Source organism: Lutjanus erythropterus, chromosome 13 (genome assembly GCF_056507025.1).
Source record: "Lutjanus erythropterus isolate fLutEry1 chromosome 13, fLutEry1.hap2, whole genome shotgun sequence".
NCBI lineage: Eukaryota > Metazoa > Chordata > Actinopteri > Lutjaniformes > Lutjanidae > Lutjanus > Lutjanus erythropterus.
Genome location: NC_139329.1, coordinates 28,410,486 through 28,421,766, shown reverse-complemented (window position 1 = coordinate 28,421,766; position 11,281 = coordinate 28,410,486). Strand labels below are relative to the sequence as shown.

At 41.4% G+C, this 11,281-nt stretch overlaps 2 protein-coding genes across 2 annotated transcripts; one reads left to right on the top strand and one right to left on the bottom strand.

Moving 5' to 3' along the window:
- Window positions 1-764: 764 nt before the first annotated feature.
- kbtbd13b (kelch repeat and BTB domain containing 13b) lies at window positions 765-2,447 on the bottom strand. Its single transcript, XM_084734535.1, has one exon. It carries the CDS (start codon window positions 2,303-2,305, stop codon window positions 863-865), a length of 1,443 nt encoding a protein of 480 aa, XP_084590661.1. The 5' UTR covers window positions 2,306-2,447; the 3' UTR covers window positions 765-862.
- A 2,925-nt stretch (window positions 2,448-5,372) lies between these two features.
- LOC146316777 (serine/threonine-protein kinase pim-3-like) lies at window positions 5,373-10,314 on the top strand. Its single transcript, XM_084734537.1, has 6 exons — window positions 5,373-5,633; window positions 6,507-6,616; window positions 7,865-7,915; window positions 8,186-8,549; window positions 9,203-9,379; window positions 9,690-10,314. The coding sequence occupies exons 1-6, from the start codon at window positions 5,555-5,557 to the stop codon at window positions 9,875-9,877; spliced, it is 969 nt and encodes a 322-aa protein (XP_084590663.1). The 5' UTR covers window positions 5,373-5,554; the 3' UTR covers window positions 9,878-10,314.
- The last annotated feature ends 967 nt before the right edge of the window (window positions 10,315-11,281 follow it).

The following is an 11,281-nucleotide window of genomic DNA, read 5'->3' as shown; positions in this document are numbered from 1 at the left end:
TTTTAAACATCAGACAAATCTTTTACTACCTTTGCTGCTGGCTCACAGGTGGCGCAAGAATTCCGTGTTTGTACATTTTATACAGAACGGTGAGGTGGAATAATGGCACAATGTTCTTGCCTTGAACAGACTGAATAAAAGGGGCTTTTGTCTAACCTTTAGGTTTAGACTGAGCATCCGACTGCTTGTTTCTTGTCTCTAACCTCATTTACACTTGTCAAATTTGTGATGGACTGAAATCTCATTACAACCACGTTGGGAGGTGGTTTGAGATGCAACACGGCCACATGTGGAAAAGGTGTAAATGCATCTGTCTCTCCAGGACCCATACATAATCTGTACTGCTCTCAACTATACCTACATCAGAAACCAATCACAGGATCTCTTGTCTGTGATAATGGCAGCTAAAGTTAGCGCTGTCTGGGACAGTACAGAGGGTGCTGATAATGGACTCACCCTAAATATGCATATAACCAGGGAATACCAAGACTGATTGCAGACTGATTGGCCCTTGTTGTGCCCAAGGTTGTTTCTCCATTGATTTGTGTTTCTCTTTAACCTAACTTAAACTCAACCCTGCTAACCACAACCACAAAGGGCAGCAGTACTGGAAACACTATTCACAGGAGAAACATACTTTAACACAAGACCTCTTATGACTTCTTTTTGGAATTGCCATGTACGCAAATGAGAATGTTCTTATCCCCAGTGATAAAAATGATGGACAAAATGAAGAAAAAGACCCAAAGTTGTAATAAACTGGAATTATCCTTAATTTATTGAAAGGTAGTTGTGTAGAAAATACATATCTGAGTGTAAAAAGATGCTGACAATCCAATAAATCTCAGAGGAAATCAAGCAATCATTGCAATGTCAGAGTGTCTGGCAACTGGAGCAGAAATGTCCACACAGATCCACTTCTGGGGAAACCTTTCATCTGCCGCCGGGGCTTCCAGGTTTTATCGTCAATGGCATACTCCAGAGTCATGCTGCGGTTGAGCGTGAGCGCAGAATCGCCTTTCACCACTGCTGTGAACAGGGAACCTTTGCTGTTGGCAAAGTGCCCGGGCAGAGACGACCACTGGCCCGAGCTCAGATTGTAGCAGTCCATCAGGCATCTCAGGAAATCGTCCGATGGCCCGTTTCTCATGACGTACAGGCAGTCCCTGTGGCCCACCATGCAGTGGCCGTAGCTCTGGTGCCTTATCAGCGTCGTGACGAGCTGCCACATATCTTTCCTTGGGACATACTCGAAGATCTCTGTGGTCTCCATTGGCTTCCATAAACACACAAATATCCTGCTCATGGTCTTGGTGCACGCCACTCCTGCCGCCGGTCGAGGTAAGTGAGCAGCAAACTCCCATCTTCCAGAAGCTACGTCATATATTTCTACAGATGACATCACTTTTCGCTCATATTCCCCTCCAATGGCGTAAAGACAACCATCTACGCCCACAAGGCTGAGATTGTACCGCAGCTGTGCAGGACTGGCGATCCTGCTCCAGCTGTTGTTTTCAACGTTGTAGCAGAAACAAGAGTCAACAGCTTGCTTATGAAGTCCATGAACTCCTCCAATGATGTAGAGTTTGTTGTCTAAAACAGTCACTCCAGCCATGGACGTGCTGGCCTGTAGCGGAAGATCTGTTAATACCTTCCAATTATTGGCAGCTTCATCCAGGTAGCAGATTGTCCTGGAGGCAGCATGCACAGTTTCATCCACACCGCAGGTAACGTGGGCCCCCACGGCCACAAAAACACTTGGGGTCAAAGACTGCACATAGGAGATCAGCTCTGCTGGAAAGGTTTTCCTGACCTCTGCCTCCAGGTCGGCGTACATGTTGCGGATGAACAGTGCAGCGGCGTGGTAAAGGTCCATGAGGCCGAAGGTCGCAGCAGTGTGATACATCAGCAAACAGTTGTCAGAGTCAATGATGTTGATGAGATGCTTAGTGAGCGGCGCCACCTGTAAGAAAGCAGCGCATTCAATGGCTTCAACAATGTCATCGCCATCCAGGACGGGCAACTCACCTCGTAAAACTGCCAAGGCAATAAGGAAGCCTCGAGCACGCAGAGACTTCAGGTGGATTTCTTCCTGCCGACACTCCTTCATCCCAGAGCGATACAGAGCTTGGAAATAGTCACAGCTCTGAATGAGCAACATCTTCTCCTCAGAGAAGTGAGTGTCTCCAATCACGATAGTTAATTTCGCCGATACAAGTCCGGAGGCACAACATGGCAGATATCCTTCGACTGCACCGTCACAGCTGCTGCTGCTGTCCTCTGATTCACTGCTGCCTGCTGACATTACTATTAATTGACACTGACGCTCAAGAAAATATCTTCCATGAAAGTGGCATGAGATGTTCCAGTGTTTCCAAAAGTCTTCCAGTGGAACTGGAGAGAAGTGACTCAGTACGAAGCAGTTTCACTCTTCAGGCTGGCTCGGTTGTTTCACAGCTTCCAAAATAGATGCAGCTAAACATAGACGAGAACAAATGACCTGAGTCACATTCATGTTGTAGACAAGAAGGCAACAGGAGAACACACTAAGGTTAGTGCTATCTGCTGCAGCAAATAGCACTTTAGGTACCTTTTTATCTAGTCTATTCATGATGATAGTTTTAATTTGACTCACAGTTTTGAAGACCTTTGCTTTTACCAAAATACAACAGAGGTGAAAAGAATCGTGTTTGTGCCGATCAAAACATCAAAAACTCAAGATCATGTCTGCAAGCATATTTACTAAAATGCTGAGCAGTGGAAATGATTTGGTGATCATGTCTGTCCAGGTCAGATTCATAGGTGGGTAATAATTATAACCTATTTTGTTTCTCTTTATGTACATTTCAGGGCTCAACAATGACGATTGCTCACTTGCCTGGAGCAAGTGAAATGCCATGTTGGGCTAGTTAACTGTGCAACTCACTTGCCTGGCAGGGAAAGTGGTAAAAAAGAATTCAACTATTCTGATGATCGATTAGTCATTAAAGTAATTTTTCATGCAAAATAGTAGAAATGACATTTTTAGCCTCTCAAATATGGAGGTTTCCTGGTTTTCTTCCTTTATTATCATATAAAACTGAATATATTTGGGGATTTAAAGACATTTAAAGACATCACTTTGGACTTAGAAAAACAGGTTTGGACATTTTTCAATATTTTCTGACATTTTATACACATTGCAGCCTCTTTGTTGACATTTAATAACTGCTAATGAATAAAACATTTTTTTTTACAGTGGACATTTCAAAATGCTTCTTTTAACTTTCTGGAGCTAACTATGCTAAAGCAAAAGTTGTCAGCTGCACCAATATCTAAAAAATGAAGTTTTAGCCCTTCAGTGATTTGTATGTTGCATTTACATGAATTTATGCCTTAATGGCAGCTGTACCGGCTGCAAGCAAAACCAGCTTTAGAATTTTTTCCCTGTCACCTGTGAAGACATCCAAAATGAACATGTTAAACAGCCTTATTGACTACCATGAGAAAATTATTTAAACAGCATTTGTATAGAAATGATTTTGTCAATTCTATTATTGATTTTCACCCCCAAAAACTTAACAAACATACTTTTACTTTTATAGAATATTTTAAATTTCGAAAATCTCTGTTTCGCTTTAGATGTCACATTTTGTATGCATTCATACAAATGATGATGTGTATTTTCAAACATAATTTCAGACAAAATTATATTTTTGAAAATAAAAAAAAACATCAAATAAAAAACTGGAGGCTCCCTGCAGTAACTGAAGATGCCATTGGGGTCACAGACCCATAGTTAAAGACCACTGCCTTAAATGATGTGCATCAATGGCTATATTTACATAAACAGTAGTTTTCCACTAATATTCAGAATATGATAATATTCTGCATTTGATACAGGCAGGCAAGGTCCCTCATGACCTAGGTGGGGGTGCTCTCGGTTAATTAATGCATTGTTGAATCCATCTGCAGAAATATGTCACACACCTCTGTAATGTAAACAGTAACTCAAATAGTGATGTAATTACAGGGAAATCCACCGTCCTCATCATGAGTCTCACAGCTCAGGTCAGCCTGAAGATGTTTTCACCCCAGAGAACAACAGCAGCTCTGTTTTTGTGTCTTTAAACTGGTTTTCTGTCAATCTGTCTCTTTACATTCATTTACAGTGAGGGAGGAGGGGCTGACCTAGATATGGGCTCAGTGGGGCAGTAATACAGCAGGTCATGTGACCCCACCGCTGCCTCCACAATCAAAACAATCTCACCGGCTCCAGCAGTTTGTGAACAGACAGAAGAGATTGTGGGAATGTTATACCACTGCTTTGATCTATCCGACTGGTTGCAGGTGCTGCTCCACTCCACAAGTGCCAGGGGATGAAATTATAACATAACACAGATAAATGCACTGTAATATTGCAAAGTGTTGTTTACACCAAGTAGAAATACAATAAATTATTTTGGAAAAAAGGGAAGTGAAGAAGTTATAAGAATCAGCATCATGTTATAACGTGAAAAGTTTGCTGTTAAAACAAGATTTCTACATCATAGTAAGATATTTTGTGTAAATAGTCATACCAAGAAACTTGTTTTGTTATAAAGATACATCCTTGTTCTAACCTGAAATGTTATAGCATGATAACTTACATTGTTAGAAAGTCACATTAATAATGTAAGTTACCACATTAAAAAGTCAAATATTTTGCTATAAGCATAAGTTATTAAGTTAAAACAATAATTTGTGAAATAATAACATAAAACATTTCTGGTTAGAATAAGGTATATTCAATTCATTATTTGATACACAATTTAATCAATTAAGTGGTATGTTATCATAACAAGAAAGGTTTATTGTTATAACAGTAGTTATAACATGACACGTATTATGCTATAACAAGATAAATAGTTGGCCTAATTATCACAGGAAAAGTTTCTTATTATGACATGAGTTTGTATATCATAATGACATGAAAATATCTTGTTATAACGTGAAAAAAGGCTTGTTATGACAATGAATTTTTCACATTTTCTTTTCCTGGCGTGGCACTTCCGTATGTTTTTATTACTGTTTAAAGATAAGATTTTTACGATGTGATTTGTGGGAAACTTCTCTTCTCTTTGATGAGCCGCAGCTCTACCGGAGCGTAACATTCTATGAATCCTTGCGCCCCTCTGTCCTACTACGGAAAAGTAGTCCGCGTGTTTTCTCGTTGGTTTAGGGCTCCTTTTTCATATCACTGACTTCAAATTGAAACGTCTCGGCACCCCACTCTGCATTTCAGGTTTGATACTTTGCGTATGAAGCAGTAGATTCTCTCGTGTTAATGTTCAGCCGAGGGGCAGGCGGAAGGATCCATCTGATCTTTGTAAATATTGGCAGCGGCGGAGTGAGAGGCAGAGTGGCGGGCTTCTGTGGATGTGGCTGGGACGGACTCTACTGCGTATTTGACCAGACACTTCATGGATTTTAATCCAGTGTTATTTCACTCGTAAGAAGGGTCAAGGACTCTGCTGTTATTTGGAATTTATTAGAAGAATATTTTCCGGGTGTGCTGTCGTTTTTGGGGAGCAGCATGCTGCTCTCTAAGCTCGGCTCCCTCTCTCACATCTCATCCAGCATGGATCTGCCGGCGAAGCTCCAGCTGCAGCAAGGTAAACACGGTGTTAACACCACATTCAGTGACCTGATTACTCTCTCCTTACCTAACCCCCCACCGCTCATCTCCGGAACACCTAACCCAAACTTTATCCTCAAGTGGATTGACCTAAACTGAACCCTTATTAAGGTCACAGAATCTGACGGGTCGCATAATAAGCCGTAACACGTGTATCGGTATAGATGTTATTGATTAAGTGTGCTACTCGCTTAAAACATCATCTGAAAACCCACGTGTATTCAAACTAACTCAGCCGATGGCACCAAAAGCATTCTATCTTAACTTTGAAGAGGCTAGGACTTGCTAGAGTTTGGTATTTTTACTGATAAAATGAATCAATATCTAAATTGAAACATTTTCAATTCACGAATCGTTCAGTGGACGTGTGCTCTGACTGTATGACCATAATAATAATAATAACACTGTCTGGGGCCATTTTGAAAACCAGGTGTCCTGCCAAAACGTGGTGTTACATCGTAATAAACATTAAATCTCCTTTGTTGAACGGTACGTTTGTTTTACTTTAGTCACGTAACAGTTGATGATAATGCTGTCGACAGTCCTCCATTTTTAAACGGCTGACACAAGAACAACAGGGGTCGTTTGAGGACATTGGTTGTATGATCGTGTGTATTCGTCAAATATGTATAATCTTGCGGATAAATGCAGTATTTTTTAGTTTAAATCCTTACATTAAGAACTAGATATAAATCGGACGCTACAATAACAGAGGAAACATGGGGAGATACTTTTTTTTTGGGGGGGGGGGGGGGGGTTACATATTTTGGCGCAACACTACAGGGTCTCAACCGTCTAAATCACATTAAATAGTCCAGATTTTTATTCGTTGTATTTCTGTGTTTTTCAGCCAAGGTGGAGAAGCAGCCGTTTGAGAAGCTGTACCGGCTGGGCGCGGTGCTCGGCAGCGGAGGATTCGGCACAGTCTACTCGGCTGTGCGCCTTGCCGACGGTCTGCCGGTAAGAGCGGGGAGCCGCTTTGTTTTGGTCCCACCACATGGCCCCGGCTCGCAGCGTCAAGCCCAGCAGAGCAAGCAACTGTGTTTCCGGTTTATAGCTTCAGAATAAAAGACGAAAATCATCAAAAATATGAACAGAGGTCATCATTGACCTTGGAAATGGTACATTACAAAACCACAAGGTCCATTTAGCTTGTTTATATGGATAGGTGACATTAAACAGATACAGTTTTGTTATAATCTTACTGATGCTGATAATTTCTTAAATGGGTATGTACCTTTTTCAAAATAATGGTAAATTAAAAAAAAAAACGATTAGAAAATGACATGATACATATCTGCCATTGATAACAAATTAATTACAAAAGCACATGTGAGTATAATTTAAAACAATCATTGGACTAATAACTCAAAAATTGTCTAGTACTTTGCAAAAATGGATTATATTTTGTTTAGATATCGTTTTCTTGTTAAGCCTGTGTGGCACAACTTGCTGTAATATTATCTGTTCGAGAAAAATAACTCCATACCACATTACGTCACCTTTGTGCGATTTTCTCGCAAGTTTAATATGTATGTATATAAGAAATATTTCTACAGTGTTAAATGGGTCAGCTGTTTAATTGGCACAAGCATAGCAGTAATGCAACCACCCACGTTTTTCGCATTTCTATAATTTTATTATTGATTTTTTTTTTTTTGGCGTGAGTAGCATGTGAATATTGAAGGTTCAATCTCATAGATCCACCCATCCCTACTACTGTGTTGAGCTGCCCTCAGCAGATAGTTTAGATCATGTGCTTTTATTTTGAAGGCGGCGTCTATTCTCTGTACTTCCTGTTTGACTGTTCTCATTTATGTAACATGACATAGCGCAGTCTTTTCCTGGCATGTGGTCTTTGTTTTCACAAAGAAGTGCGGTCTACGAAGCTTTACTCTGTTGTAATATTGGAAAATAATCTCACTGTTATGCGTTTTGCTCTTTTGAATAAGGTAGTTCTTGAATGTTTAATAATGATAACTACATGACATCATGGAAACTTGTGAAAAAATCCTTTTTAATCATAAACAAGCAAAAACATTCAAGACTTCAGGCAGCAAACAAAGGGTTTCATGTTACTATTAAGAATCACAGTTTTATTGTGGCTGATGTTTGTTCTGTTTTTATACAAAGACAGACTATATGTCTTCATGTGTTACAGAACTGCAATGCCTGTCTGTTAATGATGTTTTTTATGTTTACATGCAGGTGGCAGTGAAGCATGTGTGCAAGGACAGAGTGACTGAGTGGGACACTCTGGTGAGATTAATCTGCATTTCCTCCTGCATGTTCATTACTTTATAACAACTGCCTGTCACATCAATTACTGCTTCAGCTGCTAATCATTTGATTAAAAAGTTTGTCTCAGTGAGATAAGAAAACGGTCCTAACATTGTCTTACACAATAGACATATTAATTCCATGTTAAAGAAACCAAAAGTGGTGTTCAGATTTTCATTTACAAGCTCAGTTTTATGAACAGTGAGTTGATTAATGTATGTCTAAATGTTCTCTTTGATACTCTTTTAGTGTGGCACAGTGGTTCCTCTGGAAATTGTGCTCTTGAAGAAGGTGGGTGGGGCATTTGGCGGTGTGGTGCGGCTCTTGGACTGGTGGGAGCGAGCGGATGGCTGGCTGATGGTGATGGAGCGTCCCGAGCTTGGGCAGGACTTGTTTGATTACATCACGGAGCGTGGCGCGCTGGACGAGATGGCGGCGCGGGACTTCTTCCTGCAGGTGCTCGAGGCCGTGCGTCACTGCTACACCTGCGGCGTCGTTCACCGAGACATCAAGGACGAGAACCTGCTGGTGGATCTGAGGACGGGCCAGATCAAACTCATCGACTTTGGCTCAGGGGCCCTCCTCAAAGACACCGCCTACACCGAGTTCGATGGTGAGTCTCATCATCCAACAGTAGGTGCAGTCGTCATGACAACAGAGGGAGAAGGAGGCAATTTTTTCTTTTGACTTGGTTTTTCAAAGGAATATTTTCAAAGGAAGCTGAGCAGTACGTATACTGCTATGGGCAGGGCCAGAAGCACAATGTATTTTCGCCACTTTTAAAAAAATCTATTTCAGTTTAAGTTTATGCTATATTTAGAATATTTGCATCTCTCCAAACCAGCCAAACACTTCTGGAAAATAGGACTATTTTGTCCAGTTCTCACTTCATTAAAAAACTTTCTGAGAGTTTTGTCTTGGTTTAAAGTGTGTGTGTGTGTGTCTGATGGATCAACATGATGACAGAGCAGCGTGTTCACTGTCTTCCGTCCCACAATGCAGCGGTTCTCTTACATTGGTGGGGACACATCAGCAGCACCTTTGTTCTGTCCTGAAACATCAGCTGCTGCTCTCATGGCGAGCAGTATGATGATGATCTGTCATCACTTCCTGCTGCTGACATACTCCACCTTTGTGATTCTGTTGTCGTGGCAACCGCAGCAGCAGAGGAATTGCTGTTCGCATTAATGTTAATCAGATCACAAATTGTGTACTGCTGATTATATAAAATAGCTAATGGCTCTTCCTCTTCCTTCGTCCCTCCAGGTACGCGGGTGTACAGTCCTCCAGAGTGGATTCGGTTCCGACGGTACAACGGTTACTCAGCCACTGTCTGGTCGCTTGGCGTGCTGCTATATGACATGGTGTGTGGGGATATCCCCTTCGAACAGGACGAGGAGATCCTGAGAGGACGGGTCTACTTCAGACGAAAAATCTCCTCAGGTCAGTTGAAGCGTGATGAGTCGGCTCTGCTTTGGGTTTTGAATTGATTTACAAATATTGTTTGTAATTAACTTCTATTAAATCAACTTTAGAGAGAGTTGAAATTTGCTGCAGATACACTATATGGCCAAAAGTATGTGGACAGAAACAACTTTCTGTTGTGGGTAGTAAACTGTAAAAAGCTTTGACGTAAATGAGAGGTGTGAAAAATGGTATTCAACAGGCAGTTTCCTTCACTTTCTTCTTTGGCACTGTGGTGTTGTCATTTCGTGTCTGGGTTCTTCTTCACCTCTTCGTGTTTCTGTCACAGAGTGCGAGCAGCTGATTGGCTGGTGTCTGAGCCAGCAGCCGTCTGACCGGCCAACCCTGGAGCAGATCCTCCTCCACCCCTGGGTGACAGGCTGCGACGGACAGCAGGCAGACAGCAGCAGCATCACGCTCCACACTATTACAACTGACTCCTCCTCTTCGTCCTCGTCTGGCCAGCAGAGCCTCTGATTGGTCGAGGTGAAGCCGCCAGCGGACAAGGCATGGACTTGATAGACGGCTGTCTTCTGGTGGCATTTGACTTCATTTACCTTGTGTTGTCACTCAGACGCGTGGCAGCGAGTGGCGGTCACTGTTCACAATGAAGTCAACCCTGTGCCCCTCCACAGTGCCCCCTCATGGTCACAGACAGTGGAGCCTCAGCACCTGCGTTGTTCTCCATCTGTTCTTCCTGTTTCAGAGTGCCTTTAGCTTAAATGCTGCTGTGGGTGGAGTGCAGATAAGGAACTGGTCTGGAGGGTTCTTGTATACTCTCAAGTCAGTCATAAAACGCTTCGGTCAGTAGAGACAATCTCCCAGGTTTTGTTACTAAAACTGGATGGAAACGCTTTGAGAGTTTAAAAACAAACCTGCACTGCAGAACCAATTAAAAGTATTTAACAGCACTTCATATTGGGGCAGTCACATGCAAAAGTTGTGTTCTTACCACTAAGGAGAATGGAAGGAGAGTTTTTGTGTCCGGTAATGCTTGAAAAAAAATGTAAGGGTCGTAGGTTTGTTTCTGCATTTACTGGACATCTCCTATTGTCTGATATTCCGAGACTAAAGTTCTTCAGAGGTCCTTTAGTTTGGAAAATGAAGTTCTAACCCAGAGAATCCTTGTAGTTTTTTTTTCTGGGTTTTTCAACCACTCAGCAAAAATGGCGAGGTAGGTTCTCAAAGAAGGCTTTGCTCAGTCATAGTGAGGCATCAGGCGGGCTGTGGGTTCATATGTAGGGAAGCTACAGAATATCAAACCCTTAAAAAAAAGGACCAGATTCATCCTTTAAAATAATGTGGTTAAATCACAGAGGAAGGCGGACAGATTTTAAAAAAGCAACAGTTTTTATCCAACAAATGTCTGATTTTAAAACTTAATTGTTGTGGATGATATGACGTGTTATGTCGTCTGTAGGGCTGCAAATAATTGACTTGACTGTTCATCAAAAATCTGTCTTTTTCTACTCACCTTCATACTGGTTGAAGGTTGGATTTAGTTTTTTAGTCCACAAAACACTGCTGGATTTTCACAGGAAAACAGCATTGGAGAATCTCCCAAACAACTGAAGTGGTTACAGGTTTTCAAATGTAGAAAAAACATCAAAAAATAAACCTCACACATAAAATACTTTCATACTGCTCTGGTGTAATTCATGTCTCATAAATGTCCAACATGCCAGGTTGACTGCGCCATGTTTTTAGACTAATTCTTATAAGTAAGTAAGTTTAAAAAATGAAACTGAAATTTTAGGATTTCAGATTTAAGAAGTAAGTCTGACTGTTCTCCTCACTGCTGCTGCTGATGTCCTGACCATTGTCAGGTCAACAAAACTTTATCTTTCTACAGTTCATCAAAAGACAGTTTTGTCAGATAGT

Coding starts and splice junctions, on each gene's coding strand:
- kbtbd13b (XM_084734535.1), bottom strand. CDS start 2,305: ATGTCAGCAGGCAGCAGTGAATCAGAGGACAGCAGCAGCAGCTGTGAC.
- LOC146316777 (XM_084734537.1), top strand. CDS start 5,555: ATGCTGCTCTCTAAGCTCGGCTCCCTCTCTCACATCTCATCCAGCATG. Junction 7,916..8,185: donor TGACTGAGTGGGACACTCTG/GTGAGATTAATC, acceptor ATACTCTTTTAG/TGTGGCACAGTGGTTCCTCT. Junction 8,550..9,202: donor CGCCTACACCGAGTTCGATG/GTGAGTCTCATC, acceptor TCGTCCCTCCAG/GTACGCGGGTGTACAGTCCT.